The 23,659-nt window shown below is 43.1% G+C and overlaps 1 protein-coding gene across 2 annotated transcripts in view; it reads left to right on the forward strand.

The window, feature by feature from the left end:
* The first annotated feature begins 3,785 nt into the window (after nt 1-3,785).
* The window catches only part of Nedd8 (Nedd8 ubiquitin like modifier), a 31,101-nt gene continuing 11,227 nt past the window's right edge, over nt 3,786-23,659 (forward strand). Inside the window, exons 1-3 of one of the 2 annotated variants that reach the window (XM_067086645.1) lie at nt 3,786-4,058; nt 17,704-17,721; nt 19,141-19,253. In XM_067086645.1, the coding sequence (XP_066942746.1) occupies nt 4,023-4,058; nt 17,704-17,721; nt 19,141-19,253 (167 nt within the window). In that variant the 5' untranslated portion in view covers nt 3,786-4,022. Of the gene's footprint in view, nt 4,140-17,703; nt 17,722-19,140; nt 19,254-23,659 lie in introns of both variants that reach the window. The other variant, XM_067086646.1, reaches the window with a different exon arrangement.

A 23,659-nucleotide genomic window follows, 5' to 3' on the forward strand; every position in this document is an offset into this window, starting at 1 on the left:
GGATATTTCAAAATCAATGACAGGAAAGAGTAGGTCTTTCAGGTAAGAGTATCGTGATTCCCACTTGCCAGGATAACTGTTCCTCAGCGCCGCAGAGTTGTTGTATCTCCTCGAATGCCACGATATGCGACGGTTTTTTTCTTGAATGGACGCTCATGAAACCTGCATATCCCTTAACCGCAAAATGAAAGGTATTATTGATCTGACAATTTAGATTTATGTGTCAATATGCTTAGAGGCGCCCACCACCTGCACCACCAGCCCCAGTTTTATATATATATATATATATATATATATATATATATATATATATATATATATATATATATATAGTATATGTGTATGTATATACATACATATATACAGTATATATACATATATGTATATATATATATATATATATATATATATATATATATATATATATATATATATATATATATATATATACATGACTGTGCGTGTGTTTGTATGTGTGTATATAGCTACAGAGGTAAAATGAAAAACTTGACTGGAGCTAGTACTTCTTAATGATATCGTCAGACTCAAATGAAATAAAAAGGACAGATAAATCGTATCTATACAGAACATGGCTTTCTAAGAGGACAGTTTCTTGATAATCTCAGATATAAGTCAAATTCAATAAAAAATAAAGAATGAAAGAGGGTCAATGGAAAACACACCAGGACTAATATTTAAATTTCGCCCGTTTTGTACAGGCAATTAATTTTGTTTGAGATATTTCTTTAAGTAAAGCCACTGACATGGATTACTGTTCCGGCCTTAGCCCAGTTAATACGGTGACCAGAGCTAAGCCAATGGATGACCAGAACACTGTTTGTGTACCCCTTTTGAGACTGCATTTTTATGCTGTTTTGTTCCTTTACAAATGCCTTTAGATGTTTGGCCCAAATAAAATTAATTACATTGTGAACATGGTATAAAATATATATTATTATCGCTCATAGGGCTATTTTTATTAATACAATTTCAATGTGCTTTAATATTTACAAATTACCCCTGTATTTGGTTTTCTTGAATATGGAACGACATCTAAATAACATTCATGAGAGGATAGGTCTAATATGTTGTTTATTGACTCCTTTTTCTCCACAAACATATTCTTGGCTTTATTCATAAAATTTCCCACAACAATATTTAAGACAGCATAGATTAGTAACAATCTCTTCTACTTTGGTAGACCCATCTTCTATGTACTCAAGGGCACATAAAAGATATCCTGCCGAATATACCATGAAGAAATAAAAGCCTGATGACTGGGAACTGGAAGTCGTAACTCAGGAACCAAAGAAAGGTGACTTGACTGAGTGCGGTAACTCGTAAAGGCACAGCAACTGCGTCGAATCTGGAGAATGAAGCTGACAAAATTATTTTCGGTAACCAAACTGCTTTCAGAAAAGGCAGGAATTGCGCGGATCACATATTTGTGTTAAGACACATTGAGGAGCAGTACTTGGAATTTAAAAATCTCCTTTTGATGTCTTTTGTCGGTTACGAGAAGGTATCTGACACCGTCCACAGACCAGTATTATGGAAGGTAGGTCTTGCTTCACTAGCATTCTGGTTAAATATATAGAGCTATTTGAAATTACCTACGAACGATTAGATGCAAGGGGTCTTGCCAAGTTAATTTGCAGAAAATAGTTGGGTGTTCCAAGGGAATGGTAAGTCACCTTTGCTGTATGCCCTTTTCATGATCTTTATTACCAAAAAAAAAAAAGGTGGTTGAGTTAGAAAAGAAGGATTAGACTGGAGCAACGACAGAAACTTGACACACTTAGAATATGCAGATTATGCTGTTTTAATAGGAAAAACATCGCAAGACCTACAAAGCTTGTATAATGGAATGCATTATAGATCTAGAGAGACAGGGCTCAAAATAAGTCTTAAAAAACAGACGCAATGAGAACAGAGTATGCACAGAGGTATGAAATAACACTAGATGGGGAGAGGATTAATGAAAGGGAACCTTTCAGATTTTTAAGAGCAATAATACCAAGTACAGGCTCTCCTGAGTTTGAATTTAAAGAAAGATAAAACAGGCAAGCCAAACAATGAGCAGGCTAAATAGAATTTGGAAATCAAATAGACTGAAACTATATACGGAGGTAAGGTAAAACATACGTTCAAGCCGAACTGTATAGCAGCAAGGATATGATCATGGTATATTAAAGAAACTGTACCTAAAAGATTTTGTCGATTTAAGAAGAATGTCAGAAGTCATACGGCAGGATAGAATAAAAAATGATAATGATGAAGGGGGCAATACTCCCACGTTAGGAACTGTAATTTATAGTACTTAATACATATATTAATAGTATTTGATATGTATATGTGTATTGCCTCTATTGTTATCAGTCAAACTTAGACATGAGTGTTGATTTCCACCATCATTCCTTCCACTTACCATGAAGCTATTTTTGTCATCATTAGGCTCGTTTATGTCTTTTATTATTAATATTATTCAAACTCGGAAATGTGTATCATATGGAAGAGTTATCCTTTCTTCTTTTTCATGTAAATGGACGTGTGATTTATATGTATTGGTATAGCTTGTATTGTACTTATTCTGATATTAAAGCCCGGTTCTACTGACGGGATTGTTCCTCTGTGACTCAGTCCTTTTGGGTGCTTTGTATATGTATCGCTTACTGATGCCACCCCTATCACAGGATGAGATTGGGCGTCCATTTAACTAGCCTCTCACGATGTCTATTTTCAAATTCAAGGGGAGATGGATATGGTTTGGGCATATAGTACGCACAATCCCTGGGAGGTTAGTACGTGGCAGAGTAAGCCGGGCGCCTAGGGCCACCGGGAGAGATGGAGAAGAGACCATACCTTCTTAAATGTGAACGTCAGATGAGTGGCTTATGGAAGATACTGCACAGGAAGAGCATGAGTTGCGAATTTTCACAGAGGCCATAGGTTTCACACGTCGTTGGATGGGATGAAGATGATGATACTGTAATGATATTACTTCATTATCCATGCATCATTTTAGCAATCCTTCCTGTCCCTGCATTAAGTCACAAGTACAGATCAGTCCTGACTATTTGGGTCACCAAAAGAACCTGCCTTGCTGTCTTTCAGTGGACCAGATTTTTGTTTTCATTAGGAAAGAAGATCAAAATTTTGGATTTCTTCTCAATGGATAAAGAACTTCTTCTGTCATTATTAGTTCAGTATTTCACATTCAACACACTCCTCTTTGAGTGATTCTCCATTGCTAGATGGTATAGTAAATAAAACAAAAATCTTATTACTGTTTCTAACGGTACAAAGGGCCGAATGATCCCATTGCGATATTCAGCAGATTCGTGTGATTAGAATTTCAGATGTATAATAATTTCCATTGAAAGGAAAGATTCCATGGTCTTATTGATCATGGTGACTCAGTATCAGTCTTCAAATCTTCCTTTTCACAATTCTTTACCTTTAGATTAGTAAGCTTTCTGTTCCAATTCATAAATCACACACCTATAACCAGTGTTTTATTTTAGAAATAGTAAAGAGCATATGTTTGCCAAATCCTTAATTCGAAATCTTAAGCGTACTACACTTACGTCCTTTGATCATGCATATAAAGAATTGACATTTATTTTGGAATTGCACTAAGTTCTTTGCAGTGATTTTAAATTGATATATAATTCTAGACAAATGCCGTTCTCGAATTCGTAGGGCTGTGCTCCCTTTTTTAACGAGAGACTGATATGGCACTGACTTTTATATAAAGATTTTCACCTTACATTCCATTGCAAACCATTTTGACGGAAGCGTTTGCTGACGATAAAGTTCTTAAAAACCATCAACAGTTCTATAACTTTCTTTACTCATCTAATGGCAACTGACATACAGCAACAAATACGAGTATTCTTCTCGGAAATTTCAACACCGAGTTAATAAAAAAAAAAAAAACTATTAAATGAACACATCAATAAGGAAGATTGTCCTAGCAATCGAACACCTAAGGCTGTACTTCAAAGGACGACCTTTCGCCCATGGCGACCGTCAACTTCCGAAATCTTCAGGTTACGGTACGGCACCAGCACTCGTATAGACCCCTGACTTCTCCAAATTGAATTCAATACAGGTTCAAAATGCTGATCAAAGTTAAGGTAATATTGACTGTGTTGGTCTTAATTCATCGCAACGAATTGGGTGGTGCCACAGATATGGCCGGGCCATTCAGTTGAAATATGTGGGTATTCTGGGGTTCTGAACTGAGCTATGGGGTCGACGGTCGGTCATGTCAATGCTTCTTCCTTCAGGAGGCGAGGCTCATGTCATGTTACGGTCGCTATTCTTTTTAGACGGTAGACGTGTCGTCATTAGAAGTGACGTGCAGTCATATGGTTAGGCGTCTTTTTTAGCATCGCTAGACTTTTTTTACTCGTGGAGTTTGTAGGAGAGGCTAGCCTAGACCTAGCCTGTAGGATGGCCGGGCGTTTTGTTATCCTACAGGCTAGGGAGTGAATACAGACTAAGGGTTCAGGGCTATTGTAGGCTTATAGCAAAATTCATGGCCCTTTGCAGCTAGAGGGAGATCTAAGTAGTAGCTCCGCGGCGGCAGTTTCCTTCTAACTTGACTTTTTCCACAGTTTTTTAGTTGCTAATTATGGATTTACCTTCAATTTTTGTCTCACGAATGTAATTAACCTATAATTAACCCCTGAAGTCCACCCAACAATGGGTTTCCATAAGCGATCTTCACGAGACAGAGCACCGGGACGTCTGTTTGGAACAGTTCATATCCCGTCCGGCAAGTGCAATAACTTGTTAACGTATGGGTACCCGCCCCCCGGGGCAGTACTAAACACGGCGAAGGGACATTCCATTTGGCCGACAACAAACAAATGCATCGCCAGTATCAGAACCCCTAAAAGTGTAGAAAAAACCAGTTTCCAAGGCAATGCAGGGCATAGGCCTACACATCAAATTCTTATATTTTGTGGCAGTGGCAGGGCACAGGCTTACATGTCAGTGTCTTATTACAGATAGCTTTCTACCATATCTGTTAGAAATAGAGTAGTATCTAACCAGTATAGTAGCTTCGACCCCACAATATATAGGCCTAATGTATATGCATGTGGTGGGATGTATATGTAAGTGTACACTCGTCAGTGGCCATAGTAATTAGAACACCACTTATACCACAGAGAATAATAGTAAAACTTGTGGTCACGTAGCTGATGGCACACAGACCGATCGTAGGGATGTCTCGGCCACGCACGCAACTATCTAATTGCTCTCAATAAATTGTATAGTAATTATATTTACAAAAGGGATAACAAATTATATTGCTGTATTGATGAAATATAAGGCTTCGGTGGCAATGAAGATTATGGTTGGAAGCATCATAAGGTACATAACGAAATAAGAAAAAAAATAATAGCTGGATAAGCCATGTATGGCATGTCTCAAATGTGTCTTGAGAGTAGCCCATGATTTATTTGATTTTAGGGGGTTCTCTCAGATTACCCTGTTGGACAAAAGGATAGATAAGTGTCAGTAAATCTCTCTCTCTCTCTCTCTCTCTCTGTGTCTTTGTTGCTAGGAGAATATTCTAGTCTAGCGTAGACTGTATTCGTAAAGATCTTGATTAATTATAACAAATGACTAAATTTCAGTTAACAACAGTATGCACATAATTCTCTATTCTTGTATGAATAGGTTGATGTTTATTCTGCAATGTTAGCTAACCATGTGAAAAGTTTTCGAAGACACAACACAACAAGAACCATAACAGCAGCAGCAAAAACAAGGATAACCACGACAACAGTAAAACAGCTGAATATAAGATAGGCCTATAATCCAAACATCATAAGATGCATATACCGACAAAAAGACATAGGGCATCGTCATTTTCTTTATAATTATATTATTTCGAAAGGAGATAATGTCATTAAGAAAATTCTCAGCAAATTATATCCGGTATGATGCTTATAGCCTGTCATACTGTGACTTTAAGCTAAACATAGGCCTATTCTGGTTTTGAAGAGTGCTGTCACTGCTTGTCATCCCACCGAATGTGTAAATGATTGCAATGAAATCGATTTTATGACTATTAAAATGTAGTCAAATTTCCTGAAATCCATATAAAATACCAGTTTGCATAGCTCTGTGACAGTCTTTGTGTTTAAATTTTTGTAATTCACGTGCACCAGTTTGAACGTAGACATTCCTTGTGTCACCTCTGTGGCCGGTGAACCTCATTTATGATAAACTACACTGCAGCATCGTGGAACACCACTGACTTCATTCATATTTTCCTATTTTTTTACCATTTTTAGGGGATGTGTATTATGATTTTATTTCAGGGGGTTTCCTTTTGATAATCAGCAGAACTTATTTTAGTTCAGTAAAACAACTAGTTCTGTTTTGCTAAACTATTGAAGATGAAAAGAACCAAAGATTAACCAACTTTTTAAAACCATTGCCAGCCAATCAGCTTCAAGGAACGGTTGTGACGTAAGCAGTGGGTGGGGCTTAGCTGCAGAGCTTTGGATTTTGCTGTTGTAGGCATTTGTGAGGGAATATAACCCAACCAGACTTACCTTTACATAACCTAACCATGGACGTGTGTTCTAACCTAGCTAGGGGGGCTTTGCCCCACCTGGACCCTCCCGAATATTTCGTGACCCCCCTACTCTACATTCTATCCCAGTCAGTTATGGTAGAATTTGGATTCAAGGGGAATTTATAGCAGAGGATGCCTGGGCATATTATTAAAGGCTAGACTCTTTTTCCAAGCAATTTTAGCCGCAGTTTTGTTTAACCTGGGCTAATGCTATACGGGGGCTAGTTGAGAATGACAGTCACAGGTTCTGCTGACGAAGAAAAACCTATGCCATTCCCCAACCTAAGCAGACCTGTCCTTCCTAACCTTGTCTTAGGGTGCCGTGCTTTGACCTGGCTGGGGGAGCTTCAACCCCTGTGAACCCCCCACCCCCCCACAACACTAAACATCAGAAGCATGGACTTAACCCTTAATGGACAGACCCTCTCAACAGGATCTAAAACAGGTTTTGGTTGGTGGACGGATCGTCTCTGTGGGGAATTAATATTATGCACTATGTGATTTGGCTTTATCAAGTGGAAAAGTTTCCAATACTTCAATGGCCCATAAATAATTTGTGGCACCTAAAGAATTCAGCTCAGCTCAGTCGTGGGCATCTCGTGGAATTTAGTATTGTTCTTGCCTTGAAGGGGAAATGTCTTGCTCTTTCTCTCCCATGACGTCTTTTTATTGTTTGCTCATAAATGTACCCAGGGATTGCTGTTGGTTTTAGTTCTTATCTTTTACAATATGTCAGTTATAATTGTAATTTTGCAAAGAAATATTAGAAAAAACATGTATAAATCCAAAAAAAGTTACTGCATTTCCCGATCTTAGTAAATTTACATGCATATTTTACAACAAATATGCTCAGACTTTGTTACTGATTTTATTTCTTATCTTTTGTGATATTGTGTGAGCTGTAATTATAATTTTACAAAATAAAATAAAATAAATTATTAGAAAAAGCATGTACAGGCAGTCCCTGGTTAATGGCGGGCTTGGTTAACAGCGATCCGGTTTTATGGCGCTTGTCTAGCGACGAAAATCGGCGATTTCCGCTTATCGGCGCCGATAATTGGGTATTGGCGCTGATACATACCTAACAGAGGTGCCAATAACCGAAAATCTGCGCTTTTCGGCGCCAATAGCCCCCGAAAATCTGGTTTTCCATTGTGGAAAGCCAGTTTGCTATAATGACTACCAGTGTCGTGTTTTATGTATTTTAGACAATTGTTGTCGGCGCATATCACCCATTTTGTGTTTCCCAGCCTCTTGTATAAAAATTATGGGGTAACCTCAGTGAAGTACTAGGAATTTTTGGGTTCGGGAGGAACTAAAAATGAGTGAATTACAAACAAAAATGATTTAACATGGATAAAGATAAGCAGTTGGAATAATGATTTGTGTTGCATCAGTTAAGCCTGTCATTATCAATAACAAAAGATATTTTTATATAAGCTACTTACCAAGTAATTACATAGCTATTAGTTTCTATTAACCGGCAGCTAGGAAGTTTCTATTAACCGGCAGCTAGAATTTTGAAATTCGCGGTATCGTTACTTTTGTTTCGGCTAGGCGAGTGACCCCGCCCACTTTCAGGGTAAGAGAGGAACCAGCTTAGCAAACGACCTCAATATGTTTCTGCTGGCTGATGGCTGTGGTCACAGTGATTGGCAGCAGCGGTTTTTTGAAATTTCTCTTCTCTGTTGATCTTGGATCATTGGTAAAGTATTCGCTTTATGGTAGCCTTTTCGGCACAATTAGTGTCAGGTTTTCTATGAAGACTAGTATTACCTAATTTGACAATTATTTGGACTTTCTTTGACTCGACTTACTAGTATGTCCGACTCGGGCTCTCAAAGTGTTAGGTATTGCAATAAAGGCTGCAATATGATACTGATTAAAGCCTGTTATGACCCTCATACTATCTGTAAATAGTCATTTGACGAAATTAGACCGGGATAAAAAGAGAAAAGCAGCGGCTAGAGCTAGTAGTAAGACTTTAGCTAGTCAGGTGTCGGCAAAATCTTTGTCTGATAATTCTGATTCTTTATCCTTTATTCCACCTGATCCCATGTCTCAATCTGTACCAATTACTCCGCACCCTGACTCCCTTACTCCTGATCCCGACCTCATTACCAGCCTTGAATTGAGAATTAACCTTAAGTTTGGATTACTCGTTGACACGATGGAGAAAATTGGTGCTTCTGTTAAAGTCCTAATGGACAAAGTGAATGTGGAAGGTGATAGTGAAGTGTTAGTGGAGGAGGTGGCTGTCTGTCCCGCTGATTCTCCTAGGCCAAGGTCCCTGGCAAACTCCCCTAAACCTGGGAGGAGCCAAACTGGCAGCCCAAAGGAGGTCGTACCTGTTGCCGATTCCCAGGTTACGACAGAGCGTCACTGGAAAGGTGTCTCTATGGAAGTGGATCGTCTGTCCTCTAGTATTTCCAGCAATGGCTCCAGTCCTAGGTGCCAATGGCAAGGCGAATCTCGTCCTCTGAAGAGATGTGCTGTGGGTGCTTCTCAGCCTTCTGCTGTTCCGATTAAGAAGGCTAAAGAGGCTCCTCCAGAACGTCTTCATTCTTTTAGCTTCTGGGACAGTCCAGAATGTTTCTCCCAGGATCATCCAGTGTTAGTGGGACAAGTTCTACCTTCTAAGCACGCTACTTCTCGGAAGCGCTCTTCGCCATCGAGAACTTTGTCGTCTTCTCAGCGCACATCTTTTGTGATGTCGGAGTGCTCTCCAGCACCCATGCGCCTAACTCCTGTTCTTGTAGTGCCTGTACAATCTGCTTTTCCTGAATCTTTGTTGGCGGAGATGTCGTCTTTGGCACCAAGGGACCCAGTGGCACCAGAACTTCCTTCTCCAGTGGTTCTTGGTGCTTCTTCTGATGTGGCTCCCTCCGAGCGCCATTCATTTGTTGTGCGTCCATCATCTCCTGAGCGCCTCTTTGCTGAGCGCTCTTTGGCTCCCGAGCGCCCGTCAGCTCCCAAGCGCTCATTGGGTCCTGAGTGCCCATTGGCTACTGAGTGCCCATCGGCTCCCGAGCACCCGTTGGTGCCTGTTCCCCTCTTGCAGCAAGATGCTCCTTTGGCACCCAAAGCTAATTCCACTTCCAAGCGCCCGATTTTGTCCGTTTCTCTGGCAGCGCCCGTGTCTTCTTTGGTTCTACCTGCTCCTGCTACGACAGTTGCGCCTTCTGTTTTGGATCCTCTGTTCAGTCGATCCAATGCAAATTGGACAATATCCTGGGCTTAATTAAGAAAGGCCCATCGGTACCCCAGCCTGTTGCGGATCTGTCGCCAATCTCTTTGGAGGAAGAGGAAGTAGCGGACCCTGTTTCCCCTCCGTCGGCGTACGCCTCTTTACTCACTTTTCTGCAGGTGACTTTTCCTGATCACTTCTCTCCTGCAGCTCCGGCATTGATTCAGTGTTAGCAATTTTTCTACTCTCAAATTCATTAACATTAATAATGTTTTGAGTTAAATATGTCAAACCCTTCCCACCTTCTATCAGTGTGGGAATCAGCTATGGGCAAGTTACTTTTATAAAAATTGCATTTTGTTCATGAAACTTACCTGTCAGATATATATATAGCTGTATTCTCCGAAGGTCCGACAGAATTTCAAATTTCGCGGCACACGCAGTGGCCGGTCAGGTGGTTAGTACCCATTCCCGCCGCTGGGAGGCGGTATCAGGAACCATTCCCATTTTCCATTCAGATTTTCTCTGTCGCCGGTGTTGTCAACAACTGTTGTCTGCACCTCCGTCATAGGTTTGCTTTTTCTAAATTACTGAGTATCTCATTGTCTTTTGGTATTTTGACTTTGGATCGGTAGATCGGCATACGCTTTTTTTGACTTTTCTTTGGGTTTTGATTTAGATTATCATTATGTCTGGGTCTAGCTCTGCTAGTTACCGTGCGTGTGTGATGTCTGAATGTAAGGTGAGGTTGCCGAAAGCTGCGGTTGACCCTCACACTATTTGTTCTAACTGTAGGAAGCATATATGCATGTTGAATGATAGGTGTGATGAATGTGCTTCTTTGTCTGAAAATGAATGGAGAGCGTATGATAAATATGTGAGGAAGTTGGAGCGTGATCGACTGAGGAGGTCTTCCTCCAGGAGTGCTTCTCTTTGCGGAAGTGTTGATGTCGGCCCTAACTCCCCTGTACCTTTAGATCCTAACCCTGTGGTTTTGTCTCCTGCCCCTGAGATCGTGCCAGTGGAGACTAATATGCTTTCCGCTATGATGGAATCGATTCGTGCATTAGAATCTAAGGTGTCAGCTCTCCAAGATAAGTGTTGTGAAGTGACTAGTGCCCCAGTGCAGTGGAGGGGGCGTCAGACCCGGCCCCATCATGCCTCTAGGCCTGGACCTCTGCTGGACTCCCAGGACTCAGGAGAGAGCATGTCGAAAGCCGAAGGAGGGTGACGGGGAACCCCCACCGGTCTGGCGTCCCTTCGGCAGGTCCTGAAGACGTTTCCCAGGCTGCCCAGGCTCGATCTCGTGTTCGGGTCCTGAAGGACTGCTTCTCGTCTTCTGACACGTCCTCCCCACGCAGGGGTTGGAACCGTCAGATAGACTCTCGCCCTCTTAAGAGAAGCTTTAGGGAGGAGGACGCTTCACGTCCTCTCTCTCTACTCTGTGCTCCTCGCCAGAGTTTGTGGATGCGTTCCCCCAAAGAAGTACCGGACGTCATCCCAAGAAGACGCGTTTTTGAGCGCCAAGAGCTCTCCCTCCTCAAGAGAAGAGGATTAGGGCGCCCCCTCGTCCTTCTGCCTCTAGGTTCCGTGATTCTCCAGAGAGAGAGCGTCACCAACGAGGACCCTTATTGCCTCCATGCAGCAGCAACTCTCCTCGTTCATTGCAGAGAGAGAGTCCAGGTCCCGTCCTCGTCGGAAGGATGTTAGACTTCCAGTGAAGAGATCTAGGCGGTCTCCTTCTCCTGCTCCTCGTTCGTCACCTTCGTCTGCTTCGCCCGCTCGTCGTGGAAGGAACCCTAGACTCGTCCCCAGAGGGGTGTTGGGGAGGATCGTCTTGACGTCACCCCAGGACGTCCTCCCCTCCTTCGTTCTAGACGTCATGTTCTTCATTTTGTTGATGACGCTCGTCGTCAGGCTTATGACGTTCGTCATGCTGCCAGACGTGACGCCCGGCTGGACGCTCAAGAAGCTCGTCATGCTGCCAGGCGTGGCGCCCGATGGACGTTTTTGACTCCCTTCAAGACGCTCCACCTGCCGTTGCTGTCGGCTCTCGTGTGGTTCCTGGTTCTCCAGCTGCTTTGCACGCCAGTTCCTCTTCCAAGCAGAGGTCCCTGCGGCGTGTTTCCTCTCCAACTTCTCTCTGCTCTTCCCGCCCGATGTTGGAGATAGACTCAGGGTCTCGGAGTCTGAAGATGAGTTGAAGGATCAGTCCTCGCCGCCGGACTACCAGATCCTCGTCAAGCTGTTGAAGGAATTGTTTCCTGACAAGTTTCTACCGGCAGTACCTCTCTCCCCTCCTTCTCAACTGACTTCTACTAAGTCTAGGAAAGCTCGGGATTTCTGAAGATGACTAAATCGCTCTCCACTAAGCGGGCCTTCAAGAAAGTCCATTTGTGGATGGACTCCATGAGGCTCAAGGAAAGTCTTCTTTCGCCCTTCCCCTTCAAGACTCTCGGGAAAAGCGGCGATGTGGTATGAGACCGGAGAAGACTTGAGGCTTACGTCTTCCTTCCTCATCTAAGGGAGACTTCGCCTCTCGTTGATTCGAGTAGGAGGTCTCATCTGTCGACAGCCAAGATTCCCTGGACTCTTACGGAGATGGACCATCTTTTGAAGGGCCTTTTCAAGACGTTAGAAGTTTTCAACTTCCTTGACTGGTGTCTTGGAGCTTTGGACCTTAAGTCTCGGAGTCAGGACTCGATCTCCTTGTCGGACCTTTTGAGCGTCTTGTCTTGTATGGACAAGGCGGTCCGAGATGGTTCTGACGAGTTGGCCTCGCACTTTGCGACTGGAGTGCTCAAGAAGAGGTCTCTATTCTGCGGTTTCGCTACGAAGTCCGTCTCCTTGGCACAGAAAGGAGAACTGTTGTTTGCTCCCCTTTCCAATCATCTTTTCCCGGCTTCGATGGTAAAGGACATCGCTGCAAGCCTACAAGAGAAGACCACACAGGACCTGTTGGCTCAGTCATCAAAGCGCCCTGCGGTTCCTGTGACCTCGACGACGTCAAACCGTCAACATTCTCCCAAGATGAAGAAGCCCTTTCGTGCCGGAGCATCCTCGAAGCCTTCTTCTCGAGGAAAGAACCTCTCGAGAGGTAAAGCCCTTGCTAGAGGTAGGGGCAAGAAGTGATGTGATTCTCCTCCAGATACCGGTGGGTGCCAGGCTTCTTGCGTTTTCCGAAGTCTGGAAAGTGAGAGGGGCAGACAGTTGGTCCCTTTCGGTTTTAGAGAAAGGATACAAGATCCCTTTCCTTTCTCCCCTCCCTTAAGCCTTTAAGCCCTTGGACCTCTCTCCGTCAAATGCGGTCCAGGAAAACAAGCGGCAAATGCTCGTCAAGAGAGCAATAGAACAGGTCTTAGACCTGAATTCCCGGGCTTCTACAACAGGCTGTTCCTGGTCCCAAACAGTCGGGAAGTTGGAGACCTGTGCTGGATGTCAGCAGCCTGAACCGCTTCGTCGCGAAAGAAACTTTCAAGATGGAGACGGCGCAGTCTGTTCTAGGAGCCTTAAGACCTGGGGATTGGATGGTATCCTCGACCTTCAGGACGCGTGCTTCCACGTGCCGATACATCCTCAGTCAAGGAAGTTCCTGAGGTTCGTCTTGAGGGGAAAGGTGTATCAATTCAGAGCTCTTTGCTTTGGCCTGTCCACAGCTCCCATGATTTTCACCGTCATCATGCGGAATGTAGCAAGGTGGCTGCATCTGGCAGGCGTGCGTGTGTCGCTCTACTTGGGCGACTGGCTGATTCGAAAGCGTCATCGAGGGAGAGGTGTCTGGAGGATCTTCAAGCAACTTTAAACCTGACGGGAACTCGGCCTGCTGGTCAACTTCGAAAAGTCACACCTGACCCCAACGCAGTCCATCGTGTATCTGGGGATTCAGATGGACTCAGTGGCTTTTCGGGCTTTTCCGTCCCGAACGTCAACAGCTGTGCTACGAAAAAGTCCTGGCCTTCCTAGGGAAAGAAACCTGTTCGGTGAGGGAGTGGATGAGTCTGCTGGGGACCATTTCCTCACTGGAAAAGTTTGTTTTCCTAGGAGACTACATCTCAGGCCTCTTCAGTTCTTCCTGCAAGACAACTGGGAAGACAAGGAAAATCTCGAGTTGTCTCTCAAACTTTCCCCTCAAGTGAAGGAGCATCTCAGGTGGTGGTTGGATCCCTCGAGGCTTTCAGAGGGCGTGTCTCTCAGCCTTCCGAACCCGACCTAGTGTTGTTCTCCGGCGCGTCAATGTCGGGGTGGGGAGCAACACTGGGCAAGAGAGAAGTGTCAGGCATCTGGAGAGGGGAACAGGTGGCCTGGCATATCAATATGAAGGAATTAGGGGCGATTTTTCTAGCCCTTCGATTCTTCAAGATCAAGTGTCCGATCGCACAGTCCAGGTAAACGCGGACAATACCACTGCTCTATCTTACCTGAAAAAACAGGGAGGCACTCATTCTCGTTCCCTGTTCGTTCTTGCGAAAGAGATCCTGTTGTGGGCGAGTTCCAGGAACGTTACGATCTTGACGAGGTTCGTAGCAGGCGTTCAGAACGTGAGAGCGGACCTGCTAAGTCGTCGTCATCAACTGCTCCCGACAGAGTGGACTCTGAACCAGGAGGTGTGCCAAAACTGTGGGGTTTATGGGGTCGTCCTTAGTAGACCTGTTTGCAACGTCAAAGAACAACAGGCTTCCGCTTTACTGCTCTCCTGTCCTGGATCCAGGAGCAGTGTCAATAGACGCCCTTCTTTGGGACTGGTCTCGTCTGGACCTTTACGCTTTCCCTCCCTTCAAGATCCTGGGAGAAGTGGTCAGGAAGTTAGCGTCGTCAAAGATACGAGGATGACTCTGATCGCTCCGTATTGGCCTTACAAGGAGTGGTTTCCGGAGGTAATGTCGCTTCTGGTAGACTTTCCAAGGGTGTTACCTCTTCGTCCAGATCTACTCAGACAGCCCCACTTCGAACGATACCATCAAAACCTCTCCGCTCTCGGTCTGACTGCGTTCAGACTATCGAAATGCTGGCGAGAGCGAGAGGTTTTTCGAAGCAGGTGGCAAGAGCGATCGCGAGAGCCAGGAGAACATCCTCGATCGCAGTTTACCAATCGAAGTGGGCCGTATTTCGGCAGTGGTGTACTCGCAGAGGGATTTCCTCTTCCTCGACCACTGTGAGCCAGATTGCAGACTTCCTTCTTTTCCTTAGGGAAGTTCCGAAGCTGGCAGTCTCTACTATTAAGGGGTATAAGAGTATGTTGTCGGCGGTCTTTCGGCACAGAGGATTAGATATCGCCAACAATACGGACCTCCATGACCTCATTAGGTCGTTCGAGACGACTAAGGTGCCTCAGTTCTTGGTTCCATCTTGGAACTTGGACGTGGTTCTTAAGTTCCTGATGCAAAGCCCTTTTGAACCCCTTCATGCTGCTTCTTTGAGGGACTTAACAAAGAAGACTTTATTTTTAGTTGCTCTCGCTACTGCAAAGAGAATCAGTGAGATTCATGCAATATCTAAGTCAGTTGGTTTTAAAGGAGACGATGCGGTGTGTTCTCTCCAACCGTCGTTTCTTGCCAAGAATGAGAACCCGTCTCACCCCTGGCCCAAGTCCTTTGAATTGAAAGGTTTGGCGGGTATTCTGGGTCAGGAACCAGAAAGACTGCTTTGCCCTGTTCGGGCTCTAAAATTCTACTTGAACAAGACAAAAGAGTCGAGAGGTCTTGCGGATAGGTTATGGTGCTCGGTGAGAAGACCTGACGTCCCCATGTCAAAGAATGCGCTGGCTTTCTTCTTGAGGTCCACCATTCAGGAAGCGCATAAGAGTTGTCAGGAGAGTGACTTCGAACTTTTGAAAGTTAAAGCGCATGAGGTTCGGGCTGTGGCAACGTCAGTAGCCTTTCAAAAGAACATGGCTCTGAACGAGATTATGAATGCCACTTTTTGGAGAAGTCATTCTGTGTTCGCCTCTCATTACCTAAAGGACGTAAGAACAGTGTATGAGTCTTGCTGTTCATTGGGACCTTACGTTTCGGCTGGTACGATCTTGGGAGAAGGAGGCAGTACCCATCCTATCCTTTAATGTATGGTTAGGAATAGTTTTTAAAATTTTTGGTTGTGTTTTTATGGTTGTGGGTAGACTGTGGGGCAGTCTTCCCTTTCCTTAGTTTTTACTAGTCACGATGTTTGGTAGGTCAGGTGGTTATTTTTGTCTCTTTGCTTCCTTCTTGAGGGCTACGATCTGGGCACATAGTGGTCACGTCCCGTTGACAGATCGTCTGGAACTCTCCAACCTTATAGGTCTCTACCTCGTTGGAAACTCCAGTAAAGCAGACGCAGACTTGGGTGACAGTAATCACGAAGTCAGCTATGCTAAAAGGTAAGGAACCAAGATGTGTAATCATCTACATTGTTTTGTTTCTCAATCCTATGCTGTCTCTGCCCACCGCCAATGGTGCGATTCAGCTATATATATATCTGACAGGTAAGTTTCATGAACAAAATGATATTTTAATGATAAAATAAGGTTTGTTCATACTTACCTGGCAGATATATATTCGTAGTGCCCACCCTCCTCCCCTCAGGAGACAACGGCACTATGAAAATCTGAATGGAAAATGGGAATGGTTCCTGATACCGCCTCCCAGCGGCGGGAATGGGTACTAACCACCTGACCGGCCACTGCGTGTGCCGCGAAATTTGAAATTCTGTCGGACCTTCGGAGAATACAGCTATATATATATCTGCCAGGTAAGTATGAACAAACCTTATTTTATCATTAAAATATAATTTTTATAATAAAATAGTTTTATCTATACTTACCCAGTAATTTCATGATTGGAGCCCTCCCTCCCCCCCTTGCATAGACATGAGGACATAAACAAATTGAGCTCTTTGCTAAACTGTTCCTTTCTTTCCTCTGAAAGTGGGTGGGGCATGCCACCTACCCCAAAACGAACTAGCACGACCCTCAAATTTCAAAATTTTAAGCTGCTTGAACGAGTGAAACTAATAACTATGTAATTACTGGGTAAATATATATAAAACTTTATTTTATTATAAAAATGTCATTTTTATGAATGGCCACCAACTTAGAATAACTGTATTGTCTTACATTTATGAAATAGTGACTCTTACAGTATGGTCTGTCAGATCAAGGAAAAGAATTGAAGAAAGAAATAAATGAGGTGATGTCTGTTAATGTCGGTAAGGTATAGACTACTTGAACTTCATTCCACATAAGTAATAGTGCTCCCTTATCGGGATTCGGTCTCTCCTCAGATGAGGTAATACAGGGTGAGGTTGATGTTAAGTTAAGTATACCTTAGTTTTACCAGACCACTGAGCAGATTAACAGCTCTTTATGTGATTCTAAAATGTATTTAATCAGAAAAGTAACTCAAGTGCATAGATGACCTCACGTATTGCTGTCACACACATCTAACTTGTTAATTAGTGACATTCCTAGAAGTGATTCTGAAACACATCAGTCTCACTTATGGTTACATTATTGTGATGGGTTCTGCTAGGCTACCTTTTTAGAAGTTATGCAATTTGTGGATAAATTTAATGAAATGTATAAGGTGCATTTTGTCTTAGGTTAGAAATCATATGTAATTGTGTAAGCGGTGGGATATTTTGAATGGTCAAATATAGGATATGTTTGTTTAGGATATACTATTTGTTTGTTGTTACTTATCAGAAGGCCAGACTCCTGAAGCATTTGGTAAGTTGTGGGGGGCTGCTGTACAATATTTAATTTGTTGAACTGTCAAATGCAAATGATAAGAATTTGGGGACTTGAAGTATTGATTATATTATACAATTTAAATCTGTACATAAGATGACAAAGCATTATTTGGTTATCATCTTTATTTTTAAATAAATTATTGTTCACAAATTGCTCCTGTTTTAATTCCTTTCTTCTCTCTTTTTGCAGACCCTGACTGGCAAAGAGGTATGTACATTAGAAACGGAAATATTCCACTGTAGGATGTAATGTGCTTGCAAGATAATTAAAATCATTTGCCAGAACTGTAAATGCTTGCATAATTAGTTGTGAATTTTTATAAGATTGTGTATCCTGCTGGAAGTATAAGTTGGAAATTTTTTTGTTATCTGCCGTTTCATAAATTGACATCAGCTAGCAATTTACCTGGCTACAACAATTACAGTATATGAAATGGGCAGTACAGCTCCAATTTTATATATGAAGATGCACCAAATGGTCAGAATGAAGATGTAAGTCTGCTACTCAGAATCTTAATGAGTGGTTAATGTCAGTGAAGTCAGTACTGGATTTTCTTACATATTTTAGCAGATCTGATGTTAGCTAACAACTAGAGTACTTTTACTTATTTTAATCAAAGTGTCTGCAGTAGTTGCTTTTTACAGAATATTTTTATTTGTTATAATCAAGACAAAAAGTGTATAGTGCATTGCAGGGATGTAGTGCTTATGAAAGGCCTTCTTAGGACTGTTCATTGTCTTTGTTGGAAAGCAAAAAATTTCATTGTTTTCCAAGGAACTGCTCTCTCTCTCTCTCTCTCTCTCTCTCTCTCTCTCTCTCTCTCTCTCTCTCTCTCTCTCTCTCTCTCTCTCTCTGGCGCATGACATGAAGATGCATATAGTTTGTACAGGTATCTGTAAGAGGTATCTCAGGTATAAGGGTGGGATCATTTTATCATCTGAAAACTTTTGAATGTTTTTTCATCTAATAATTAAATATGTTATTAAAGTATTTGATGACTCTAAGAGGCTGTTTTTAGTTATATTATTTTCGAGTGTAATAATTGCTACATCCAGGTTAGTAAGCGAAGGACAAGCTATATGATTAGATATCATTGGGGTAAATTTATTTTGTGAATATACCCTGTAGGGGGTTAGTGCCATCAGTGTACTGTAGGCTATTAATACTGAAGGGTCTTTGCAGCATCCCTTCGGCCCCTAGCTGCAACCTCTTTTATTTCCTTTTACTGTATTTCATATTCTCTCTCTTCCACCTGTCTTTCCACCCTCTCTAACAATTGTTTCATAGTGCAACTCCAAGGTTTTCCTCCTGTTACACCTATCAAACCTTCTTACTGTCAATTTCCCAGCGCTTGGCCTTTGGCCTAAATAGTGTATTCTATCTGTCTATCTATTTATTTTGTGAATAGAAGCAGTAGCTTAAGTTTGGTGCCTATATTTCTCTGGGGAATACATGTATGTACTCATCTCCAGAGGCTAAATTGCTTTTATGTTTCAAAGAGAATGCAACCTGCCAAGGGAACAGTTTCTTGTTTGACAGATTGAAATTTGAAGTTGCTCTTGGTTTTATGTGATTGTGCACTATTCCAACATGTTTTCTAACGTATATTTGTTGTTTTTCATCTAGATTGAGATTGACATTGAGCCTACAGATAAAGTTGAAAGGATTAAGGAGAGAGTAGAAGAGAAGGAAGGCATCCCTCCTCCACAGCAAAGACTTATTTTTTCTGGAAAGCAGATGTAAGTTGTGTGATTCATTTTATTTGCTTGTTTTTCAAGCAAAATTATCTTGGGAGTCGTACTACAGTTAAAGAATCGTTAATTAAATACTGTACTGCTGTTTGCAGCCCTTGATCAAATACAAACCCATTTTTACAGAGGAATTTAGTTCTTATTTTGTATTTTCTCATCTGCATGATAAGTTTTACCTCAAAATTTTTAGATTCGGGTTGAGTCTGACTTCTGTCTGGAAAAGCAAGTAAGTCAGAAGTATTTATTATAACATTTTGGTATAAATGATGCTTAAAGCAGAGTTTGAAAGCAGTCATCTTCTTCTTCATCCCTACTGCTATCCCTAAAGTAAAGGGTCAGTTACCGTAATGCATCTTATCTAGTTGTTTCTATTGACAGTGTCTTCTGCTAAACCATTCTTCAAATTCTCTTTATCATGCTATCTATCCTTTTTCTCCCTCATGCCCTAAATGTAACAGGTTCCACCCAAGTCCTCTTCACTCCTTTCCCTTCATATTCTTTTCATATGCCCTTACCATCTCCATCATGACACTCATTGTATCGGTAATCTTTACCACCCAAACATTTCTCGTAATTTCTTCGTCAGTACCCTAGATGTGATGCCAGCTTTATTAGCTCGTAATTTCTCTACTTACAGCCTCCCACACAGCGAGATCCCAAAATCTACATAAGCATCCTTATCTCTGTTCGCTCCAGCATTTGTTCCTCCTTACTTGTTAATGGTTATGTTTTTGAACCATACATTATCATTGGTATGATTATGGCAAAATAGATCTTTATTTTCACTTAATTTAGCAATTTTTTGTCATACCTACCCCTGTCACCTCCCTCCATATTCCACAAGCTTTTTTTTATCCTACTTTTCAACCTGGGCTTCACACCATCCCTCCTGGTGTAATGTGGATCCTAAATATTTGAAAATCTGCCGGTTTTAAATTTAGGCCCATTCTATCTTGTATGAATAACCTATGCTCTTTCTGCATGCTGGACACTATAACCTCAGTTTTTTGGGTGAAACTTAGCCTCTATCTCTAGCTTTATCGGTGGCTATTTGGCGAAGGTTCAACAAGTGGTAAAATTGAATGAATCATTGATGAATGCTCCCAGTAGTTACTCCCACCCTTTGGAGGGTGGGAGTAAGACAGCGAATGTTTTGGATATCATTTTTCTCTAGTTGGCAAATACGGCCAGCCATGTAGACAAGTGCTGTAAAATTTTGGTTTTATATAAGTGACTTACCTAGTAATTTCATAGCTAACATTTTTAGTATCGACAGCTAAAATTTGAAACTCGCAGTAGCAATTCTTTTGTTTTTGTGTTGGTGTCTAACCCCGCCCACTTTTGGGGAAGAAGAGGAACAACTGAGCAAATGGTATTAATTTGTTTCTGCCAGCTTACTATGTAGGTTGTTAGCAGCAGCTGGATTTGGAACTCATTACTTTGCGGGTTTCTATTGTCTCTTGATCAGTGATGTATTTTTTGCTTTCGGTAACCTTTTAGTAGTTAGATAGATAGGTTTTTGATTGAAACCTTGGAATTTCACAGATTTGACATCTAGTGTGTGACTTTGTACTTTAATTCTTGACTTGTCTAGTGATGGTGTCAGGCACAAGTACAACTAGTACTTGGTACTGCAGCAAAGGAATACAAGATGACCTCTGCTAAATATGATTCTCATACTTTGTGTACGACTTGCAGGAGTAAGGTTTGTTTAATAGATAAACCATGTACTATGTGTGAGGGTTGGCATCCAAAACAGTGGAAAATAGATAAATCATATTCTAAGTGTGAGGGTTAGCGTCCAAAACAGTGGAAAATTTTGAGTTCTCATCTATCAAAGCTAGAGAGGGATAGGAAAAGAAAAGTGACCATTATGCATGACAAGACTGTAGCTAGTCAGGAATCTGCTGGGTCTTCTGTGGATGTACCTACTGTATCTTTGCCTGTAATTTCTCCCATTCCCACCTTTTCAGTTGTACCCCCTGATTCTTTACCCAGCTCTCTCGCTCCCACCCCAACGCCATTGCCAGTCTGGAGTCTAAATTCGATTGTAAGTTCGAATTACTAGTGAACATAGTGGCTCAGTTAGGGGCTTCAGTGCGTTCCTTGATGGAACAAGGTTGGTGACAAAAGTGGTTAGTGGAGGAGCTGGCTGTCCGTCCTGCCGATCGTCCTAGGCGAAGGTCCCTGGCATACTCCCCCAAACCTGGGAGAGGCCATACTGGAGGCCCAAGGGAGGTTGGTGGGGTTTGCTCACAGGTAGTTGGCCCCTCAGTCGCACCTATTGTAAAGTTCCAGGTGACGACTGCATGACAGCCATTGGAAAGGCGTCTTTTCGGAGGCTCACCGTCTTTCTTCTAGTTCAGAGGCTTCCAGCCCTGAACAGAGGCAATGGCGCTTTGGTGACGTGTCAAGACCACTTAAAAGGTCTGTGGTAGATGTGTTTCGCTCGCCTCAGTGCCATGCAAGACGGTGAAGGAGTCTCACACGTCTTGAAGTTTTGGGATATCCTGGAGCGCTTTTCTCCCAATGTTCACCATCACAAGCGCCCAGTGGTGCCAGTTGGCAGCAGTGTCAGGGCGCTTGTCTCCTGAACCTTCTCCAGATGTTTCTAGACTCACGTGTCTGGTTGCGGCAGTTGGCACAGCAGAGCATTTTTCTCCTGCTCCTCCTGACACTTCTAGGTGCAAGCGCCCAGTGATGCCAATTAGCGCAGCAGTTCCCGAGCGCCAATCAGCTTCCGAGCTTCCAGTAGCTCCTGAGTGCCCAGCAGCGCCCGAGTGCCCAGCAGCGCCCGAGTGCCCATTGGTGCCCGAGCTTCCTTTGGCACCCGAGTGTTCTTTGGCGCCAAAGCAGTCAGTAGCTGTCAAGCGCTCAGTGTCTCTTGAGCGACCAGTGACTGCTGAGCAGCCACAAGCTTCCGAGCACCCATTAGTGTCCACTCGCATGGAGGATCTTCACCATGTAGTGTCGTCCGATTACCCTGACTTCTAATCACCCGGCGTGAGGCCATTCAGCAGCAGCACCTCCTCTTCTGCAGCAAGCTTCGATGTTGTCATGTTTGGATCCGTCTCTTGCTCCAATTCAGCAGCGTCTAGATGACATTTTAGGATTTTTAAAGAAACCTTCCTCATCTGTGAAACCTGCTAAAAGATTTGTCGTCTCCGGTTTCTTTGGTTGAGGAGGATGTGGATAAAGAGCCAGAAGAAGATTCCCCTCCTTCTGCTTATGCTGCACTGTTGCGGTTTCTTTTACACAGCTTTCCCACCTTCTTCTCTCCGGCTGCTCCGTCTTCGCCTGCGTCAGCCTTTCAGACGAGTGGTCTTCCGAGCGAGTCTTCTAAGTTACCTAAGAAAGGCACTGAGCGAATTTGAACAAAAGGTATCATTGTTATGCCACTGGAGAAGCTCCTTCCTTGGGAGTCCCTGCCTCCTCCCAGGGGGACTTCTCTGGTCTGATTGACTCTTCCCGTAGGTCAGCTTTTTCAGCAGCCAAGATAATGTTCTCTGCAGCTGAACTCTTCCATTTGCTGAAGGACATGTTCAAGATTTTAGAAGTTGTCAGTTTTTAGACTGGATGGTGGAAGCTCTAGCACGCAAGATTCAGGAACACCCTACGTCACCGTCATATTTACCTGCAGATCTTCTTGGAGTTCTCTCCAGTGTGGATAAGGCGATTAGAGACAGTTCTCGTGAATTGGCCTCTGTCTATGCCATGGGAATTTTAAAGAAGAGGGAGCTTTGCTACTCTTACACCTCGAAGGGAGTCACCACAGCTCAAATGTCCGCCCTTCTCTTCTCCCCTCTGGTACGTGAGTTTTGGTTCCCGCAGGCAGTGGTGAATAGTATTGCTTCAGCTTTACAAAAGTTGACGTAAGATCTTTTGGTACATTCTTCAAGGCATCATAAGGAGCTTCCACCATTTAGCTCCAAGGCATCCTCTCCTCTGCAGCCCTTTCCCCTTTGTGGGAACAAGCGAAGGGCTCAACCAAGAGGTCGTATGAATGTGCATTTCACCCCTCATTCAATCAAGAAATTGTCATCCAAATCTTCAGCCAAGAAATGAACCAAGTGTCCTCTGTGCCCCAGTAGGTGCCAGGCTCCTTCTCTTTTGGGAGATTTGGAAGGAAAAAAGGGCAGAGCGATGGGTAGTGGAAGTTCTCAGGCTTGGCTATTCAATCCCATTCACAGATCGACCTCCTAAGGAAGCCCATCAACTTGACTGCCTACTTTGTAGGCTCAAAGAGGTTTGTAGGTCTTGCAGAGGAAGTACACTTCCTCCTTGAGAAGAGGGCAGTAGAGGTAGTCACAGATCCGAGCTCAGAAGGGTTCTACAATTGGCCGTTTGTAGACCCCAAGACTACAGGAGGATGGAGACTGGTCCTGCGCGAGGCG

The sequence above is a fragment of the Macrobrachium rosenbergii genome, chromosome 43 (assembly GCF_040412425.1).
Source record: "Macrobrachium rosenbergii isolate ZJJX-2024 chromosome 43, ASM4041242v1, whole genome shotgun sequence".
Taxonomy (NCBI): domain Eukaryota; kingdom Metazoa; phylum Arthropoda; class Malacostraca; order Decapoda; family Palaemonidae; genus Macrobrachium; species Macrobrachium rosenbergii.